Source organism: Leopardus geoffroyi, chromosome D1 (assembly GCF_018350155.1).
Source record: "Leopardus geoffroyi isolate Oge1 chromosome D1, O.geoffroyi_Oge1_pat1.0, whole genome shotgun sequence".
NCBI classification, from domain to species: Eukaryota; Metazoa; Chordata; class Mammalia; order Carnivora; family Felidae; genus Leopardus; species Leopardus geoffroyi.
Genome location: NC_059329.1, coordinates 11,547,503 through 11,569,532, shown reverse-complemented (window position 1 = coordinate 11,569,532; position 22,030 = coordinate 11,547,503). Strand labels below are relative to the sequence as shown.

The 22,030-nt window shown below is 47.2% G+C and overlaps 1 protein-coding gene across 7 annotated transcripts in view; it reads left to right on the top strand.

Moving 5' to 3' along the window:
• TMPRSS5 (transmembrane serine protease 5) overlaps positions 1-22,030 on the top strand; it is a 92,000-nt gene that overhangs the window by 37,593 nt on the left and 32,377 nt on the right. The window contains exons 13-14 of one of the 7 annotated variants that reach the window (XR_006713738.1): positions 4,657-4,791; positions 19,473-19,575. The exons of 1 other annotated variant lie outside the window; for it this stretch is intronic. Coding sequence is in view for 4 of the 6 variants with exons in the window: in XM_045482845.1 (XP_045338801.1) it covers positions 19,473-19,623 (151 nt within the window). In the remaining 2 variants the exon portion in view is untranslated. Of the gene's footprint in view, positions 1-1,031; positions 1,156-4,656; positions 4,792-19,472; positions 19,624-22,030 lie in introns of those variants that run through there. 5 more of the 7 variants (XM_045482847.1, XR_006713737.1, XM_045482845.1 and 2 more) reach the window with 5 other exon arrangements.

Below are 22,030 nucleotides of genomic sequence, written 5' to 3'. Positions count from 1 at the left end.
GGGCATGGCAGGATGGGGAGAACTGGCGTGTGGCTACCTTTTCTTCCCACCTCCTGATCCCTGCCCTCCTGCACAGGGCCTCGTAGGCAGCCAGGAGGGCATTCCTCCTGCCTAGGGCTGTGCCCACCAGTGGGGTCTGCCCTCAGGGAAAGAGGCGAATGCAGCCTCAGGGCCACTTGAATTCCAGGGTCTAGAAGGGGGCACATGGGCTCTGGGTGGGCATGTGACCTCAGCCCTGCGAGCTTCTCCTTTGAGGGAGGGTACGATCAAAAAGGTCCAGGACAGCAGGGTCAGGCCTAGGGGTGAGGTTAAGTGAGGCATGGCTCTCAGGATCTCACAGGGTGGGCTGGCTCCTGCCTCATCCTGGTCCTGCCCCTATTGGACAGGGTCTTATTAAGTAAGCAGCCCAGAACGAGGCTGGCTTCTCTTTCTGGTCTCTGTAGGGGCTGATATTTACTGCAGCCCATCATGTGAGACAGAGGTGAGATGACAAAAGTAGACCCCACCCACTCTTCCAGATGCTATAAAGTGCCCCTGGCTACATTTCAGGGGGCTCCACTTTACATCAGCCACCCTCCCTCCCCCACCCCTCATGGCAGTCCCCAGACTCATGCTCAGTGGAAAAATAGAGTGATTCATGATTCCCACTCACTGGCCCTCAGAAATTAACTGAGATAAACACAGGGACAAAACTCTAGTGAACAAATGAACTATATTCCAGAACTCTCTCACAGACAGAATTCGCTAAAACAAAGGCAAGCCAAAGCTAATTAGAAAAATGGATGTGTAGGGTCAGGGGAGGTCTGTGGGAGAGGAGCCAGGATACAATCTGTATGCATTTTGGAGAAATCTGGATTGAACTTGTTATGGACAGAATTATGTCTTCCCCAAATGCATGTGTCGAAACCCCAACCCCCAATGTGACTGTATCTGGAGATAGGACCTTTGGGAGGTAATTAAGGTTGAATGAGGTCTTCACTGGTGTCCTTATAAGAAAAGGAAGAGACACCAGCACTCTCTTTCCTCACAAGCACAGAGAAGAGGCTATATAGGAGGACACAGTCAGAAGTTGGTCATCAGCAAGCCAAGAGGGGAGTTCTCACGAGAACCTGACCGTGATGGCACCTTGATCTTGGACTTCCAGGCTCCAGAACTGTGAGAAATAGATTTCTGTTCTTTAAACCATGCAGTCTGTAGTATTCTGTTAGGGCAGCCCACGGCAATTAATATAAAATTAAATCACTGTAGGGACGCCTGGGTGGCTCAGTCGGTTAAGCCTCTGACTCTTGATTTCGGCTCAGGTCACGATCTCATTGTGAGATCGAGCCCCAAGATGGGCTCTGCACTAGCAGTGTGGAGCCTGCTTGGGATTCTCTCTCTCTCTCCCTCTCTCTCTGCCCCTTCCCGTCCTTGCACACATGTGCATGTGTGCTGTCCCTCATTCTCAAAATAAACAAACTTAAAAAAATAAAGGAGAATCACTGTAGAAGATGCTCATAAAACAGGAGAATAAATAGAAGAGGACGTCCAGGGTGTTGGAGACTGATGCTGGAGACCGTGGTTTGGGTTTCCATCACATGATGCGTGGGAAGCATTTGGGGAGGCCAGGTCCAGGACCCCTGGAGCTTGGGTTCCGAACTGGCCTTCATCCCTTGTGATTGAGCCCAGCTGTCTCTGGACTTTGCGAAGTTCCTATTTTCTCCTCTATGTAACGGGACTAATAACATATGTTCTACATAACTCACAGAGTAGATGGGGAGACCAAGTCAAATGAAATAACCAGAAGGCCTCGGAGATTGTGTGGAGCTAGGCAAATGTAACAGGTTATTGCTTCTAATCTGGATTGGTACATCTGCCACTTGTCACGTTTATCCACTCAAACCCCATTTATTGAATGTCTCCTTGCTATCATGCCCCATCTTGAGCCTGGAATACCCAGAACTGAATAGAAGAATAGCACTGTCTTCGAGGGGTTCATGGGCTAGTTGCAGGCAAACACTAAAACACGGCTATATTTGTTATTTGCTGAAAGAGCACAAATATGAAATATTTTGAAAGAGTTTGCTACAATTACTGTACAACCATTTACAGATAGTTGCTTGTTGCCAAGAAAGAACTGATGTGGCAAATGTAGAAATTTCCCACCTACTATCAGCATGTAAGGTTTTAAGAAAACCAATGGAGGCAAATGGTGTTTCGATCGTAACCTCAGAAATGTGGTTTCCATACCAACGTATTTGTGCAGAATAAAAAGCCCAAAACAAAATGCTGCCTCTGATTCACAATAAGACGAGCCTTAGTTGAATCATGTGTTTAGTAGAAAAGACTAAGCCCCCAGCCCCCACAGTGCCTTGCCAAATTGTCTGTGCTCCCGTACACATACGTGCAAGCACACAATGGGAGGTAAACTGGGGCCCTTAGGGGGATCAGATCAGGCTCTCTGTGGAATCCTGGGTTCTAACCCTGGCCTGTCACTTTACATGTCTGGGTCTCAGTTTCCTTGTCTGTATAGGAGGAGTGATTCTGTCTCATTACTTTTATTATCATGAAACTGAAATTACACCAAAGGTACTAGTATCTTGAAAGAGCAAGTAACAGGGGCGCCTGGGTGGCGCAGTCGGTTAAGCGTCCGACTTCAGCCAGGTCACGACCTCGCGGTCCGTGAGTTCGAGCCCCGCGTCGGGCTCTGGGCTGATGGCTCAGAGCCTGGAGCCTGTTTCCGATTCTGTGTCTCCCTCTCTCTCTGCCCCTCCCCCGTTCATGCTCTGTCTCTCTCTGTCCCAAAAATAAATAAACGTTGAGAAAAAAAAAAAAAAAAAAGAAAGAGCAAGTAACAGAGTAGTCACATAGGTAGTCCAGCCATAGCTTAATCTGGAAGGTCTTTTATGTTCCTAGGAGGTGAGCAGTGTGGCATGAGAAGCCGTGTTTAGTTTTGTGAGGATGATCACTGTGGAGGATCGGGTCCTCCCCAATCTGTCATGCTAACCTCTGACCATCCCTTCCTCCCTCCCTCTGTCCTCCCTTTTCCTGTCTCCTCTTTCCTCCTTCCCTCCCTTTCCCCTCCATACTCATTCCCTTCATTTTTATTGAATGCTTGTCATGTACCAGAACGTGGAGATAAGTATCTCACTATTTCAGCAGAAACTCATAATCATGTGGGGGAGATTAGAGATGTGCACCAATCATTTCAATAAGGGCCAGGTGCAAGGTGCTTCATTCTGGAGCATGAATAAGGTGTGTGGCTGGGTAAGGAGACTGCTTGAGCTGGGCCTTGACTGATGAATGTCAGCAATGAGCTGGGGCAGGGGCGTGGATATGGCCAGGAGGGGAAGAGAGAACAAGGCCATTTGGGACCAAGGGAACAGCATGAAACACCTGATATTTTCTGGGAAGCAAGTAGTTTTGTGATTGTGGACCTAGAACAGGGTCTGACACCTGTGAATAAGTGGCAGCCAAGCCAAGAAGTCCTCCTTTGTCTAATGAGAAGTGTGGGGGGAGCTTCTGAGACCGTTAAAGCAGGAGAGAGTCACAGTTGTGTATAATGGAGAGATTACCCTGAAGGAGATATGCAGGTGGGCTTTGAGGGGAACTGTGGCATACTAATATAACCGTTAGTGTAGGGTCTCAAACTCCTTTTAAAGATAAAATCTTTATTTGGAGCCCTTAAATATTTGAGACAAAGCAGTGTTTTATTAGCACGCGTTCATTTTATAATTCCACATTGCCGATACCTATGTAGGATAAAATCAGTCAGTGAGAACAGTGATGCCATTTTGATGAGCGTCAGCAGTTGAAGTCAGGAACCATGCATCAAATTACAGAGTTATATTCATTTCACGACCCAGCTTAATTCCAGATTTTGGTTTCAGTTGCATTGCACCAAGGAATCCTGACTTAACACAGTTAAGTCGTTGCTAATAGTTACAATGGGGTTTGCACAGCTTGACTTTTAGTCTCAGGGCATGCTTTAATTAAAAGAGGAAAACTTCATTCAGAGGTCTGTATAAAAATGAGTTAATCTCGTATCCTAAGTTAATGGGGTGGTGGTCTCCAAGTACCAAAATTGGGCATGTTACACATTTTCGTAATTGTCTAGATGGCTAAAATATGTTTTAAACTAAATGTAAATCAAATATTTGAGAACCCCTATGCCACTTGCAGAAGGTGAAGACATGAGTGAAGGGTATTATGTGGTTTGTTTGTGTTGATCCTGCCATGGCCGAAGTTGGACAATTAGGGTTACGTTAATACATGCTTCTTCAGTTGGATGTTGATGGGGACTTCTCTCAAAACTGGCAGGAGCAGTGCAGTGGGGTAGCTACATTGGGTTCATCTTCCCTATAGACAGCGTGTGGCACTTCTATAATCTTGGTACTTTGTGACCTATGATTTGTGGGAGTTGGGAGAACCCAAGCAAAACATCAGGATATTGAGAGACCTTATATTCATTTGCAAACTTCTACCTGTGTATGCTCAGGGAACTCACCAAGTACAAAAGCACCCCCCTCTACCCTCCAAGAGGAAACTGATAACAAATGCTTTTACTGAACACCTGCTATGTGCTGCGCACTGTTTTATGCAGTTTATATGTACCAACACTGTTAACCTTTGCAGCAGTCCTATGAGATGATTGCTCTTATTTTCTCCATTTTAAAGACGAGGAAATTGAGGCACAAAGAGGTTAAGCGTCTTGCCCAAGATCACACAGCTAGGAAGTGACAGAGCTGGGATTTGAATCCATAGTCTGGAGCCTGCGTACCTAATCACTATGCTGTCTTGTGCCTCTTCAAGGTAAGAATTTACATTAGACCTCTGAGGTCACATATCTTTTCATTGGAATGAGCATTGCATTTGTCCCTTAATTTTCCCCAGGAATATCCTCAGTGCCGGTCACAGCACATAGGTTCTTCTGCTGATGTTGAGGATGGGCTTTCGGTGGAAATTGTGCAATGGGCAGTGTAGGTGGGGAAAGGGACTTCACACACATGTGAACTTTTTGGAAAAGTATTCTTTGGAGGTGGGCTTGGGCCCTCCATGGTCTGGATTCATGATGCTAATATGAAGCATCAGGTATCGTGAAGTCAGGAAATAATCCTAGGGGGTCTGTGAGCCACACAGCCTCTGTTTCTCTGTCAACTGCAGGATCCAAGGTACCAAGAGGGTGGGACAGACCCAGTACAGAGAGGGTGGTGGGAAGCTGAGGCTTGGGGCGACCTGTGTTCCCGGCTTCCAGGTCTGCCTCAGATCCACCCTTTTCTGGCATTGGTCCTTCCAAGTGAAGAGAAGCAGCCGGTTAAGCCTGCACTGAATGTAGGAGGTTGAAAAGCTTAAGAGGAGACTGTAATGAGAGTAAGTTGGCAAAGCAGCTAAATTGATAGGAAACAGCAGGGTGGGATCAGCCATTGCAAAACCAGTCTATTAAGAGAAGGTCCCAAGAGGCCAGGATGGCTTTTTCTCCAGAATAAATGCTGAGCTGAGCAGACTGAATAAATAAAGGCACATCAGTCAGGGCTGCACGGATGGGCAGGAGCAGCACCCTCTAGAGTCAGGTCATGGTCAGGGTGGCCTCTGACCTGTTTGCCGGATCTCAAAGTTGAAGTTGGAAAGAGTTTATTTCAGCATCAACAAAAGGAATCTCCTGTTGGGAGAGCTTATAATCTGTGGTGTGAGAACCAGGGAATGGATATACCATCAAGGAAGGATTTAATGAGTTCTTGGAGTGTGCAGAGCAGAAGGCCTGGGGAGGGGTATAGAGAGGTTCAGGGAAGCTGCTTGACCTTGTGGAATGGCCACCGGGAAGTTCAGCCTCCCCGGGCTCCTGGTGGCACTGTGCAGCCAAGTGAACACAGGCCATGATTGCCACCTGACCTTCGAGGGCCTCTGCTCAGGTATCCGTGGGCTGTCCCCACCCCCGGGTTAGTCTGAGCACCGTGCTCAGAGATCTCACAGCCCTGCGCACAGCCCACAAACCTCAGGGTGTCAACTCCTGGGGATCACACCGAGCTCAGGTCTCTCCGTGAGCAGGGAGCTGGTTCCAACGCAACCACAGCTCTGAGAACGAGCATGTGGTCTCTTTCCATGTGGCCAAACCACTGCTCCTGGCTGAAAAGAGCAGGGAGGGAACTGTTGCTTGTGGGACACCGCCTTTGTATCAAGTACTGAGCCATGCTAAGTACCTTGGTTCACAGAATCTGTACAAAACTGCTTCGAGGAGGTAGCCTGTTCTTTGTGTAAACGAAACTGAGGCTCAGCTATGTTAACACACACAAGTTCACACACCTGGAGAAGGTGGGGATGGGGTTCATCTGTGGTCTTTGCACTAGCCCTGCCTCCTGAGCAAAAGACAAGAAACTCACCGCTTTCAGTGACGCCCAGGAGTGGCCGCCATGGTGTCTCCTGGCAGGGCTCGAGCCAAAATGTTCCCCATGGGACTCGCAGGCTCTCAGCTTTTGCCCTTGGGCAAGTTATTTGACTTTTTTGAGCCTCAGTGTCCAACTCGGGTATGACAGAAATAATATGCTCCCCTTCCCCTTGGTGTGTTGTGAGATAGATGAAAGCAAGTATGCAGAAGCTGTCGTCACGGTCAAGGACACATTTGGTGACAGAACAATCAGCACTGAAGTGTCCAGTGAGTTCACTCTCCTCTTCCCCATTATGTACCCCTGGGGATCTCTGGCACAACACTGATCTCCAAACATTCTGGGCTTGAACGGATGAAGATCTCACTGTTCAGCCAAGAAGTCATTTATAATTCCTCTCGGGGTCTGGTCACTGTGGGGCAGAATGGGAGGAAAAATCCATCTAAAGGCAAAACTTTGTTTTGTGCTGGCACCAGAAAGGAAGTAAGTCATCTTTTGATTCGAGGCCTGGGTAGCCAGCCAAGTCCAGGGAAGGGTGGAAGATGCCCAGGCCGGAGGGGAGGGCAGGCCTGGAGTCGTTACCTGGGATGAGGATGGTGGCTCCTGCCAGAACCCCAGGTGCTTCAGGTCCTTTAAGACTTGGGTGGGAGCAGGAGGGCAGTGCTGGTAAATGCAAGAGGGCACTTCCGGGAAGGCCTGCGGGGCTCGGCTTAGCCCTGCAATGGAGGCCGGGTGGTTTTGGGGCCCTGGCTCCCCAGCTGTCCCATTTCTGTCCTCCTCGCAGGACCCCGCTGACATTGCCCCTCTCTTCAAACACTTCCTGCTCTGAAGAGCCCTCATGCATCCTTAGAACATCCCTCTCCTGCCACCTGTCTCTCAGGCCTGTTCCTCACTGCCTGTCAGGGATAGGACACCATCCGATCAGGCCCTCCCACACCCACCTTGGGTGCCTTCAGAGACAGAAATGCTTCTCCTATGCTGCTTGTCTCTTCCATGAGCATCCACTGAACATCTGCTATGTGCCAGGCACATGGGAGCGGGCTACATGAATTGGCACTTGTGCTAATCGTACCTTTTTATTTTCTGATGCTTTGATGCCTTAGGCCTCAGTGACTCTGGAGGGACTGTCCCTCCCAGGGCTCGCTAATTCTTATGGAGAGTAAAGGACTCCCCTGCAAGGGCACCTTCCATATGCAGACCAACCAATCCAGAGCCCAGACTCCCAGCCACTTGCTTTATTGGGCTCTCAGGGGGCCACTAATCACCCCTGGGTTGGGCGCCAGGCAGCTAGGGCAGCCCCTATATCCAGCTCAGTGAATGGAATCATCCTGCAGCCAGCGCCTAAGCCAGAAACCCAGGGTTATCCCTGGTCCTCCCTCATCAATCCGCACAGAGTTCCGTGAACCTGGCCTCCTCCACATCGTCTTCCTCTTCCTCCTCCTCCGTGGCCCCTTCCTTCACACTCTCAGCATCTCCCCTCAGGCTTTTGGCTCCAGTCCTCCACACCTGGTCCTCCCACTGCATCACCACCACACTGTGACTTTTCCAGACATACACGGTGCCATCTCAGGTCTGTCTGCGACTGTCCAGCGTCCTCAGGATGGTGTCGGAACCCCTGGGTTGGGCACACACACCCTCTAGCAGAATGCAGGTCCACCTTCTTCCCTCACTCCATCTCTTGACCCTTTGAGATTCCCAGCACCCCAGGGTGCTCCTTCTATGGGGCAGGAGGATGGGATTCACAAGGAAACTGCAGTCATCACTGGTTCTCCACACTGGATGTGTGTTAGAGTTGCCGTGGCAATCACCCTAAAAATACCAACCCATTCCAGAAATTCTGATTCAGTTGCTCCCAGGCTCAGGGTCAGACTTAAAAAAATTTTTTTTGAAAGTTCTCTTATTGATTTTAATGTTGAGGATCAATAAACTCTGTGGTCAAAGCTGCTGAAGGCTGAGGAATGAGCTGGCTTTGCCCCAAGGCCTACCATTGAGGTAGGAGTACAGGTAGAACCATCTCAGAATTGACCAAGTCAGTCCTGAACATTCTAGTCCCAGATTAAGGGGATAAGAGACATAACCTGGGGGAGGACGATCACTCTTCTACTTCTACAATATTGAGTTTATGTTGAAGTCAGCACAGTGTAGCTCTAATCAGCTGGAAAACTAAAGTGGGAACCTAAAATAATGCTAAGATAAGTCTGGATCTAGGATATTCTGGATTCCTCCAGTCCCTGAAGTGGCTCAAGTTTACTGCCCTTAGCACATGCAATACTCCCCTCTATCTCCTTCCTCCACACTTCTACCCCAAACCAGTGATGGGGATGCAGATTCCTGTGACCAGAAGTGAGGCCTCCTCAGTCCTGGCCACATGCAGGGCTCATGAAACGTGAATGTTTCTCTTCATCAAGTTCCGTGTACATGTGTTTCTCTAATTCTACTTGGGCTTCTCCTTCCTGGGTCCATAGACCTCTCTCAGCTCACAGACCTGTAGTTCTTTAGCATGTATCCGAATCACCTGGAGGGATTGTTAAATGCAGACTGTTAGGCCCCACCACCAGGGTTTCTGATTCTGTAGGATTACGGTGGGGCTTGAGAACTTGTATTTCTAGAAAATTCCTGCGTGGTGCTGATGCTGCTGGTCCTGGCAGCACGTTTTGAGAATTTCTGCTTGAGAAGACAGGCCCTTTTTGGTCTGGAGTCTCTGGGTGTTAACCCAACTTAGGGAGAACCAAACCCTGGAATACTCCTGGAAATCCAAGATATAAAGCCGTGCACTGCCCTCTCCTCATGGAAACTGTAGCAGACATTTTCCAGGTTCCTTTAGCATCAACTTTAACCACCACAAAATGCAATCCTTGTCCTCCTGACTGTTTCTTTTCTCCTGCTTCTCAGCCTTTTCCTCTTTTCTGGCTCTCATTTTCATCTTTTCAAACATTCCAGGCTGTTTTATGACTTGGCTGTGCCATCACATATGCTGAGTTCTGAGCCCGGAATTTCCTTCCTTTCTCTCTGTCTGCCTGTTTTATTTGCCTCTTTTGGTTCGAAGGAACAGGTACTCTCTCGAATTACTTCATTTTATAGGAACTTTATTTTAAAGATCCCAAGAGAGGCAGACCAGATCTCAGGAAGAGCAGGAACAGATGGGCGGTTCTGATTTCAAGGTGTCTGAAGGGATATCAGCCACAGAAATTTGTGTGCATTTCCTCTAATGTTTGGCCACTAAGTGACTCAGCAACTCTGGGCATCTGCTCTTAACTCTGCTCTCTTCCAACTAATATATGCTTCCCCAATATGTTTTGGTTTTTTTTTCCATCCAGTTTATAACTTCTGCTTGCTCTTCCTCATCTTATGTAGTTTCTGTTTCCTTATAACTTTGGCTTGAGCCATGGCTCAAATTCTGCCTCATTGACAATCTTTCAGATAGGGCTACTGGGAGGGTGTTCAGGGCCCTTGTGTATGTAAACAATTTAAAGCACTTATAACAATGGTGGAAGAGGGTCCTCCAAAAATCTTCTTCATTAAAGCAATGAAAACACTGGCAAAAATAGTCAAAATCAACTTTATTAGAATGCTGGAATTTGACCACAATATACAACAATTTGAGGATCATTCACTCAAGAAATGGCCAAATGTCAGCAAGAACATCATGTTTTCATAGTATTTTAGCTTGCCCTATTCCCATTCCCCTCTCCCTTGCTCCACAGCAACCTTGGAAATGAGCAGCCTCACAACTATGGTTTATTGAAAATTAGCAGCTTAATAGCTGCCAAAAGGGGAAGAATGGGCTTGGACTCTCCAAAAAAACCCTATACTCAGAGAAGAGCTTTATTTGAGTTGTATGGAGGCTCCCTGGAAGAGAGCCATTCTCAAGGCTTGCCTTTGTTTGACCCAACTCAGAGCTCAGACATGTAGGACACCATCAAATTACCAACATATAAATAATGGGAGTCCCAGAAGGAAAGGAGTTAGAGAAAAGGACAGAGAGAAAATCTGAAGGAATAATGGCTAAAAACTTAACAAATTTGATTAAAAACACTAATCTATACATATAAAAGCTTGACAAACTCCAAGGAAGACAAACTCAAAGAGATTCACTCCAAGACACATTATAGTCAAAATAACAAAAGCCAAAGGCAGAGAATTTTGAAAGCAGCAAGAGAGAAGTAACTCATCATTTACAAAGGATCCTCCAATAAAAAAAAGAATAAATAAATAAAAATACAAAGGATCCTCCACGAGGTTAACAGCTGACTTCTCATGAGAACCCATGGAGGCCAGGAGGAAGTGGGATTACATGTTCAAAGTTCTGATAGAAAGACTGTCAACCAAGAAGTTTATATCCAGCAAAAGTATCCTTAAAAAAAAATGAAGGTGAATTTAAGACATTCCTAATTAAGTCTTGTTTTGACTTTTTCGGACACTTTAGAATATGATTTCTTTCAATGTTGACTCCACTGTAGTACTCTATACACTGCCATCTGCAGGGAGGATAGATGAAGGACACACAGGTGGAGGAAGAAGGAAAGTCCCTGGTTTTAGACAGTTAAAGACTAACCTGGAAGAATATGATGTCATCACATCTATCAGAATCAAAAGAAGACATTGATCATAAGGGTCTATTGGCATTGTGGAACCATGATCTCTAAAGCCCTTGGAGGAGATGGCCTGACCATCCCCAGAGGATCATCTGACATGTGGCATGGAGCCCACAGAAAGCAGAAGTACTACAGATGGTGGGGGAGCATGGGTGTCTCCACTGTCCTTGGGTGCTGTAGACTGAAGGGAGCACCATGGATGAACACCTGATACATGAGCCCAAAGATTGATAGTGAACCTTTGGTAGCCCAAAGTCCTAAATTCATCTTGTGTCTGACATGAGTGAGTGTCACCAAAAGAAATGTGACAATACCATCCTGGTTTCCTGACCTTGTGTAATCCCTTGAAAGAAATACTTTGCATTGGCCAGCAGAAGCAATCCTCTTGCCAAGCTGCCCTCCTAGAATCAGGACCCACCTATGAGGGCCTGTGACAACCACATTGCTGTGAGCCCCAGGGCTCTCAGGGAATGTGGTTAATCCCACATATGAGGTAGAGGGTCTGTGAGCTCCCCAAAGGGAAGAAATAAAACAGGGCCTTTGCAGGTCCTCATCCAGGCTTGGGGTGCCCCTTCTAAATGATACTGATAGTCTCCTTTGTCACAGGTATTAGGCATCAGAGAGAAAGTACTGGCCTCCCCTGAGGTGGGAGGCCAATCCAGGACAGGGTCCCTGCTGGTTCTGATCTAAGGGTGTTACCTTCTCAAGTTTACTTTTCCCTACTAGCCACCTGGTTGGTTAAGTATTTCTTGGTTTAGAAAATTTCTGAGAGGGAATCTGATTCCCTAGCTGATCATTTTTGCCCTAGGCCAGTAGTACTCAGGGTATTGTCTGAGGACCCCTGGGGTCTGAGACTCCTTCAGGATATCTGTATGGTTAAAACTCTTTTCATGATAATACTAAGATTTCATTTGCCCCTTTCTTAGTGTTGACACTTCGAAAACGATGGTGGGCAAAACTGCTGGTGCCTTGGCACCGATCAAGGCAATGCCACCAAACTGTTCTAGTGGTTTTCCACCATATTTTTCACTACCACACACATTTAAAAAAATCCAGTTTCACTAAAGAGTATACTTGATGAAGCAATAGAGTACTAGTTTTATTAAATCTTGGCTTTTGAGACAAGACATGTATGTCTTTTTTAGGTCTGCGTGGAGCCCCCCTACAGCCCTTCTGTTGCATACTGAAATACAGAGGATGTCTTTAGGAAAAGCACTCATATGACCGAGTTGCAAGCTGAACTAGCCACTTTTTCCCTAGAATGTCATTTTACTTGTGAGATATATTGATAGAAAAACTATGATTATTCAGATTTGGTATTTTGCAGACATTTAAAAATGAACACAGGGAGTCTGCCAGTTCAAGGAAAACAACTGATGGGTTGACAACGATGGCATTTGAAGTTTCAAGTGAACAGTAGGGTTTTGGAAAGCTTGTACCCACCAGGATCTGGATAGCTTCCCACTTCTTCAAGACTTTCTGACACTGCTGGTGATATTAATGAATGTGTGCAGATAGAGGGGAAGATCAAACATTCTGATTCGGGCTTGCTAGGTATGAGGTGCTTTCATTATAGAAAGCAGCCTCAGGGAAGGGGCCGGAAGTCAGACTCTGAGAGCCCCAACAGGTAGGGCTCTGGGGTGGACATTGCCTGAGTTGACACTGGTGGTCTGTATCCTTTGTGGGAGCATGTGGCCCACTTCCTCATGTGGACTGAGAGTTTCTCTAGAAGTTTACTTGTATCATCGAACAACTCTAGAGCTCCTATGGCAAAGGCTTAGGAGAGGGTGGCACTTGAGGCTGGGCTCAACTCCCTCCCCTTAAGCTTACTACACTTGTCTTGAAGGCTCTAGGCATCCTGGGAAGTGACCTCTGAGACCCAAAGGGGATAAGGGGGTTTGGATGGGCCCACTTAACCCTGACCATAACAATGCTAAAAATAAATGGCTCAGTATCTCAAGCTCTGCCTAGAAGTGGGCTAGACAGCCCCAGTCTTCTATAGCATATCAGATACTGTGTTTTTCAGAAATCCCAACTGAATCCTGAGTATTGCTGCACAAACACTTTGAGCCAAAATGCAAGGGAAGACAAACAAGTCTGAAGCCCTTGCAGAGTGACTGAAACCAATGGAGCAAGAGGGAGAGAGCTGGAAAAACATCAAAGCAAAGCCAGTTTTCTTCCATAGACTCCAGGCTAGTTACAAATGCAGTAATCAAATATCTGGAGGAGCAGAGGATTTGTCCTGGGCTAGGGTTGTGGTGAAAGGTCCCCTCTGATAGAGATGCTCATGTTTAGCACTTTTCTACATGTTTCTGCCACTAAGGAGGTGATGCATAGCGTAGGCTGGTGGTCACAACCCCCATACCCACACTAGTCCCACAGAGGTGGCTGTGGTGTATGTGGAGGCGGGTGGGGAGATTGGAGTTTGGCATGGAGGGATTTTAGCTGAAACAGAGATGCTGGTCCTGGGTGCTCTGAAGTCTTTAATGGAAATCTTTCACTTGTAAATAGGTTTTATTTGTCTCTGTATATTCAGTCTAGTGCTGGCCAGCACAGACAGCTGGTGCTTGGTAAATACTTGGGGCATTGTATTGTGAGTTGCTTTGTAGGAATAATGTAAATGGGATAAAACAGTCATCATGGGGCCAGCAGCAGAGGAGGCTGGAATTTCCCCAGTGGGCTTATAGAGGAAGGTGAAGCTGTTGGAGGAAAAAAGGTGGGGGCTGGCAGAATGGGAGCATGAGGGCTGACAAAGGAGAGCAGGGAGAGGGCTGGAAGATCCCTGATGGAGGTAAAAATGCAGGGGTGGATGGATGTCTTGGCAGGTCTTCTGTTGGCTGGAAGGAGAAGTAGAGAGACCAGTTTCCAGGCCTAGGCTCCCTTGCCTGCCAAGCCCCTGGTCAGAGGCATTAGAAACTAGAGTGGAGATTGCACACTAAGATGGCAATTTTGCCAGCAGGGCCCTTCGGCAAACCAAGGTTCTACAGACCTTTCTCAGCAAACATCCCCAAATATTTCCCATGTCCTAACATTCACCAACTGTATGGCCCCCCAGTACTCATAGCTGTAGGTTTCTCACCTTTATCCATTCATATGCTACTTACTCATTAATTAATCGATTAAAAAATATTTATTGGGGCACCTGGATGGATCAGTCAGTTGAGCATTGGACTGGCTCAGGTTATGATCTCACAGTTCGTGAGTTTGCACCCTGCATTGGGCTCATTGCTGTTGGCACAGAGCCCCTTTGGATCCTCTGTTCCCCCCACCCCACCCCGCCCTGTATCCTACTTGCATTCTCTCTCTTGCTCAAAAATAAATAAACATTAAAAAAAACACATTTATTAAGTGCATCCTGTGTGCCAGGCACATGCTAGGTACAAAGGTTAAAATAGCACAGCCATTCTCTAAGTGTGGTCTCTGGGCCAGCCGCATCCGCACCATCTGGTGTGTTAGTTACCTATGGATGCCTAACAAATGATTCCAAAACTTAGTGGCCTAAATCAATAATAACCATCTCTTATCCCTCCTAGTTTCTGGAGCTTCTGGCTTAGGATCTATCATGGAGCTGCTGGGAGTGCAGTCAGGAGGCCTGAAGTAGGACTGGAGGACCTGCCTCCGAGGTGGCCCATTCACATCGCTGGCACATTGGTGTTGGTTGCTGGCTGGAGGCTTCAGTTCCAACCCCTGTGCACCTCTCCTCAGCGTTGCTTGAGTGTCCTCACAACATGGTGGCTGGAGCAGCCTAAGAGAAAAAGCGACAAGCTGCAATTTCTTTTGTAATCTCATCTCAGAAGCCACACACCTTCACTCCCACAATAGCCCATTGGTCCCACAAGTCAGATCTACTCAGTGTGGGAGGAAAGCCCACAGGGGACTGACCAGGAAGCAAGCATCAGGAGGGCCATTTGTGAGACTGGGAACTTGTTTGCATAACCCCTCCCAGTGCCTCAGATGCATGCTACAGTCTGGGAACCACTGCAGTGAGATATGAAACCTTCTGTGCTCTTAAGCTGCTCATGGCTTAGCTGACGTTACTGAACAATCATGACGCAGTGTTGTAGCAAGGCCATGGGAAGTCAGGGATGTGTTCCCAGCCCAGCATGCCAGGTCCTACTTAACCTGAGCTCCTCTGCCCCCACCTCTCATTCCTTATTCATTCCGCTCCTACTTGGGCCCTCTGCTGTAGTCTGGTCTCTTCCCATCCCCGTTCCCTCATGTTGTGCTTACTCTCTCTTCTGTGGAATGAGCTGTTAATGGATGTGACGCATCTGGCATGGTGCCAGACACATAACAATCGCTCCATAAATGCATCCTTGCTTTCCTTTCCCTGTTCTGGATTTCACATTGGGAAGACCCAGCTCCTGCACCCTTCACTTAAGCAGATTCTAAGCTTTCTTAAGGCCCTCCACTTCCATGAAGCGTCTCAGACACTGTTTACCCTAGTTTCTCCCTTCCCTGAGTCTCTGAGCACTTAGCGTGTGACTCATACAGCCCAGTCCTTGAGTCCACTGATGCATTTGGTCCTGTATTTTTCCCCTAAAATTCCCCATTTGTGACCATCTTTGCAGCTCTTGTGACTATCTGAGATTGCTTTATTATTCTGTGTTCTTGCCCCTTCTTATCATCACCACCTATGTGGCAGCGCCTACCTCCACCACTAGGCTTAGGTCACCTCCCCCCGGCCCCCCAAGCAGGCTCCTGTGAGAGAATAGCCTCCAAGTTTGGTTTGTCTTAGCTAATGAGCTCTGACAATGTGCATGGCCCCAAGGTAGGTCCTGGGCTGTGGGCGGGGTTCTCTTTTAAATGCTAATACCTGTGGAACAACTCTGGGCAGACAAGGCTCCTCACGTGGCAGAAAGAGTACCGGGCCTAAGGCCTACGGGCTTCCCGGCTTCTCTGGCTACCTGGTAATCCTGGGCAGGTCCTCCTCACTGACTCAAACTCCAGTTTTCCATCTGTGAAATGGTGCTCATAGCCACCTACATCTGAAAGGTAATAAATACCTAAGTGAAGGACGGATATGATAGAATTAAACTATAATGTTGTAAGGAAATGAATGCTGACGCTTGAAGGTTATCGGTTATTTAACACTTATTTAATACGTGCTTACTGCACACCAGGACCTGTATCAGGCTCTGGATATAAAATGATGAGGGTCCCTCACTTGTCACTTGAGACTTTGCAATGGTTATCAGGGAGAACGAGGCAGAGTGAAGAAGGAGTGGACTGTGTGTGAGGGCAGGACCCTGAGTGGGTGGGCAGGCAGGGGCTGGGTCCACAGGTAGCTCCCAGGCCCTTCAATGTCCTTTTCTCCATGGCCCCCAGCCTGTCCACTTCCACTGTGGAAGTGCTCTCCTTCCACAGGAGAAGAGCACTTCCACAGGAAGTGCTCTGTCTTCCACAGGAGAGACACATTGCTCTCCTATGTCTCCCTGGTGGACCAGGGCTGGGAAGAGAGGGCAGATGGGGTCTCCGCGGATTTTCCTGAGTTTGGTTTCATGTGGAAGAGGGCCTTTGAAGAGCCTGGCCCAGCAGCCATTATCCCTTCCTTAGGGCCATCCCTCAGGCTCATCCTGCTTTTTCTCCCCCCAAATGTGACAACTGAACTGTGACTAACTTAAATATCCTCAGATTGTTTTCGTTATTAAAAGCAGGTGTCCGTTCTAATTGTGTCTAGGATGAAGTCCCCTGAACAGCTGGCTTAGTAGCAGATGTAAACTTGCTTACCAACCTCCGTCTCTTCAGAAGCAGGGTAGAGGGCAGTGGTTGGGGGGCAAAGAAGAACCGGGATCCGTTTGAGCATGGCTACATCACCACATTGCCTTCTTTCTTATCAAGAACTGTGTTTGGCTCTCTTGCTAAGTGATGCTCTTGTGTTCCCTCTGGCCTGCTTGGGAAGGAAAGCAGTCATCTGCTTGTCTCTGATGATTTCTTGTTCAGGGAACATGACAGACAGGTGTAGTGGGAAGATCATCGAAGTGGAGTCAGGAGACTACACTTTGTCCCAGCCCTGTCACTAGCTGGCCAGTGGCCTTGGCCAGCTCTTGGAGCCACCTGGGACCATCTGTCAGATGAGCAGGAAGAATGAGGGTGATTTCTTAAGTTCCTTCTGCCCTCTTGGTCTTGTATTATGGGATGAGTTTCCAGATTTGTGTCATGCCCTATGATTTTATGAATTCTGCCTGGACCCCCTCAAACCTCTCTCTCCCTCTTTACAAACTAAAATTGCTTTGCATATTAGCATCACTGATGGGAGGAAGGGTTAAATATTACACAAAACATGAGATGAATGTTGTAATGCTAATTCCTGGCAGCCTATGTGTAATGTTTTATGTCCTATATCTTTAAGAAAAAATCAAATGAAACATCATGAAGGCAAACTCTGGAGACTGTTCAGGCCTAGATTTCATGACTGGTCTAAATTTGGGTCTGTGTCATTGCCCCAACTTAAATGGCCACCTCTCCAGCCCAATGGTCCTATATGAGGTAATAATATTCTCTATGGCAAGCCGCTGAAATGGTTCATCCTTGGTCATTAAGGAATTTAACTCCATTTATCAAATAGCTTCTGAATTCCTATTATGTGCAAAACCTTATCAGGCATGCGTAGGCAATGAAAAGGACAGAATACTCTTTTCCTAAGGGACGTAATTTTATATAGTGTATTTTATGCACTGATTTTCCAAGGAGATAATAATGTGTTGAACATCTCAGGGCATTAGCATATTGCCTTCATAATAACAGCAATGACTAATTTTTTTAGTTCACACAAAACTATGTGCCTGCCGTCACGTTAGGCACTTTGTGGGTACTGCCTCATTAACCTTCACAACAATCCTGTTCTAGAGATGTAGGAACTGAGGCCCAGGGACTTCAGTAACTTACCAGTGTCTTAAAGCCAGTAACGACAGAGCAGGGACTCAACCGAGGTCTGTCTGCCCCTAAAACCTGTGACATTTATCATATGAATAGTCTGCTCTGTGTAAAGTTGACAGTCCAGAAATATTAGTTGAGTAATTGAGTAAGCAAAGAGTGAGAACTTGAAAGAATAAATAAATGGAAAGACTTTGGGGTAGACCCTGAGGGGCTTCAGGGAGTCACAGGCCACCTCCTTCACCTCACTGAATAGACCCCAGATCCTGTAGTTGGGAACTGTCTTCTGGGGTTCCTTTCCATTCTAGTCTGTGGTCTCACCTCATAAATGCCCAGCACACATTCACCTGTATCTACTTTTTTGAGTGAAGTGTCTGCTTTGAGTCAACCGGGTTTTTTTGTTTGTTTTTTCGGTTTCTTTTTGTCTTCACTCTACCTCTTCCCCAAGCCTACTTCCAGGTAGGCTATTATGCATCCATTTTCTGGACTCAGATTCTGAGATACCCTGGGATGTGTCCTCAGAGTTATTCACTTATCTCCTTTCCAGATGCCCAGAGTGGAGACCAGTCAGAGGAGCAGGGGACAGCCTGATTTATTACCCTCAGCCCCATCCTGGCACCCTCATCCACACTCAGAGGCTCTGCCAAGCTAAGGAGAGACCCAGGAACTGGGAGGCTCCAGCCAGGGATAGCTCTGCCATTGAGTCCTCCAAATTCATGAGGAAGGGAGAAGCCTGGCTAGATGCCTCCAGGCATCAGCCTCTGAAGATTCAATGAGGGGGGCATGCCTCTGAGGGCTGACCAGGAAGTCTGTGAACTCACCACAGACCATGCTAGAAAATCGAGGGCCTGGTCTTGGTCTTCACAGCTCTGCTTCAAGAAAGGCTGCCTTGTGCTACCTTTGTGTTCACATCAGGAGCCCAGTTTCTTCCACCCTCCTCAGCCTCTCTGCAATCTCAGCCCTGCCTCAAGAAAGGCTGAAAGACCCATTCCCCCTGAAATGCTGAGGCTGTCCTAGAGATGGTGATGGGTTTTGGAGTCGTGGGGGTCCAGAGCTGTTGGCCAAGAAAGAATTCTTGAGATGTCTTTGGAGCAAAATGGTGATTTTATTGAAGCACAGCGATAGGATGCATGGGCAGAAAGAGCTGCACTGGGGTTGTGAAGAGTGACTGGTTCTGTACTGTGGAGTTGGGGGAGGTAAAGGCAAAAGGGAGGCCTCCAGAAGGATTTTCATGTGCTAAAGAGGACTCATAAGATGCCAGGGGCCTTGCTATTGTCAAGCTAAGGCTGTTTTCCCTCTAGTAAGGCATTAATATTAGGACAGCAGGGGGTTCCTGGAGACCTGTTATACTCTGTATTTGCCTCAAGTATTTGTCAATGGGCTGCAGGTTATAAGGAAATTTAATTTTACCTGCCATTTCCTTCTCACCTTTGTTTCCCTTATCACTGTTGAGGGATGATGTTGGGGCTCCAGGAAACTGAGTCTGTGGGTTTCTGGAGATTAGGCTGTGGACAAGATTGCCTTTTTCTTATAATTTACTAAGATATTTGTAAACTGACAGAGACTCCTGTCCTGCAGGACTTTGATCTCTATCAGTTAACCATTTGTTTTCTTTTCCTTTCCTTTGTTCTTGTTCCGACAGGAGTGCCTGAGGGATGTCACACCTGGTGGGAGGCAGGGGGGCTGTATTTGCTGGCTATCAGCTTGCCCTATGCTCCCTCATCGATGGGAAGGGCAGGAATGGGCCCAGTGCAAGCTGGAGAGCAGTGAGGAATCAGGGCACCTCTCAGAGGGTGAGTGCCTCCTGGACCTCTATAATTGTGAGTTGACCCCGCAGGCCTGGCCTTCATTGCCAACTGAGGGGAGAAGGGCAAGAGGGAATGTGATTTGTTGAGAGCTTGCTACCATGTCCAGGGCTGAACGGGGACCTCCATACATGGTTCCTTTGACTATTACAATTATCTTCTGAGTTGGGTTTGACTACTCCCATCTTACAGATGAGGAAGCTGAGGCTCAGGAAGGTAAAATAATTCAACTATATTCTCACAGCAAGTGGTGGAGCTTGAATTTGAACCCAGATGTGTCTGATTTCAAAGCCCATGCTGCTCATCCCTGGGTGCTTCTCACCTGGCTCCATTCCTAATGTGGACTCCATGGTTTCCCTCCTGCTTCCTGGCAGCTTCCTGCAGCTGGCTCAGACTGGTGCTTCTAGGGTTAGAAGGTGAATCCTATGCTGTGTGTGCACGTGTGTATGTGTGTGCTCATGTACAGCATACATATACATTGTAGGAAGTATGGACAGGAGGAGGAAGGTCTGGGGTCTGCAGAGATGCTTCTTCCTCACCACACCTGCCCCACTTCAGGCTGTCCCCAGGCTGCCCTGGGGCTTTGGGATGGGGGTTTGTTATTGTGTTGTAGGCTCTTGTATCTTTCCCCAAGGTGGGTAATTGCAGATGACTCACCTGTGGAACAGGATCAAAACCAACTTTATTTTACTGAATTCCCCCTTCCTCTATGTGCTAAGAAGCCTTAGGGGTGGGGGTGCGAAGTCTTTCCCAGAAAATTACACCCTGCATTTCCCTTTCTGCTGCTTCTAGGACGTCATTTAAGATGGAAATTAGAGCCCATTATTGCACATTTAATTACCCACCAAATGAATGGCATATTTAATGGAAATGGCAAAATCTTCCAACTTGTGTAAGATTTCTAGTTCATGCATCTCCAGACATGTTGCAAAATAATTCATTAACTAGAGATGTGAGCTGTTGGTGCTGCCTCAGGGGAAAAGCAGGGCCAAGGAATGGGGCCAAGGATGTGTGAACTAATTAGCTGACATCCCTGCCCTCGGGAACTGAGGTAATGGAGAATTTGCTTCTACTGTGCTTGAAGGTGTAGCCCCCACCCCTTACTAGGGGTGGGGCAGGGAGGCCAGCACTGGGGCCTCTGGGGCTGAGTGGGGAGAAGGTTGGGGTGGCCCATCTCTTGTCATCTCCCCAGCCCTGGGTTCCCATAGCAACACACTGCAGCCCTAGGCAATATATACAAGCAGCTGTTGAATGGGGGAGAGCTTCAGAGATGGCAGGCACAAGGGAACAATCTCTGAGGCAGTTAGTGGGGGGCAGCCTCTATCACCCCTCTCCCCCTCCAATGTTCTAGCTGTGGCCTCTCTGGCTTTGGCTCGAGGCTGTTGTTATATTTTAGGGATATTTGTTCATTCACTCAACCAGCCAACATTTATGGAACATCTGCTATTTGTGGAAAATCTGTTTGTTAATTCAGCCATGCAAACAGCCAACCTTCTTATTAAATACCTATTATTCATTCATTTCCTTGTTCATTCATTTGTTTTAAGCAGTGAACTAACCAGCCAACATGTATTGAATAGCTACTGATTTACTTACTCATGCAACCAATCAGTAACAAAGTGCCTACTCTTTGACCACCCACCCATCCCTCCATCCATCCAATCAACCAACCAACCAACCAACCCACCAACTAACCAACAACCAACCAGCAATCAATAAATTAATTCAGTATTTATTGAATAGTAAAGGCGTATTCATTCATGCAGCTCACAAACATATTGAGCACCCACTATATACCAGGCATTGTGTAGACACTAGGGAAACAAAGATCAAGACACAAGTCCTCTGTTCAAGGGGCTCAGAGTGAAGTAATGATATGAAGCTAAAATTTATTCAGCACTGAATATATATGTCCAGCAATGTGCTAAATCAGCGCTTTACATATATTAACTCATTTGCTATGAAAGGTGCCGTGAAGAAACAGGCATAGAGAGGTTAAATAAATTCCTCAGTGTTACACAGTTTTTGAGTTGATAGAGTTTTGGGGTTTGAACTCAGATTTGAAAGTGTGTGCTCCTAACTATGGTGTTGTCTTCCTAGGTGGGGTAGGGGGCCAAGTATACAGTGCACAGAGGATATGTGGGGTTAGCATTTAATGGTACCTTAAAGAAGGCATACGAGCCTGTGAGCTAGGGGAAGGAAGGAGAGACACCTTGAGCAGGACAATGTTGAGAACGAGGGAATGTAGACATACAAGATATGGTTTCTACCCTCCAGGAGCTTTTAATCAAACAGGGGAAGTGGTAGACACATAACATCACTACAAGGAATAGTGAGGATGGATGACAGGTGTAGGTGTAGGATGTGCTGAATCATACAAAAGGCACAAATGAAA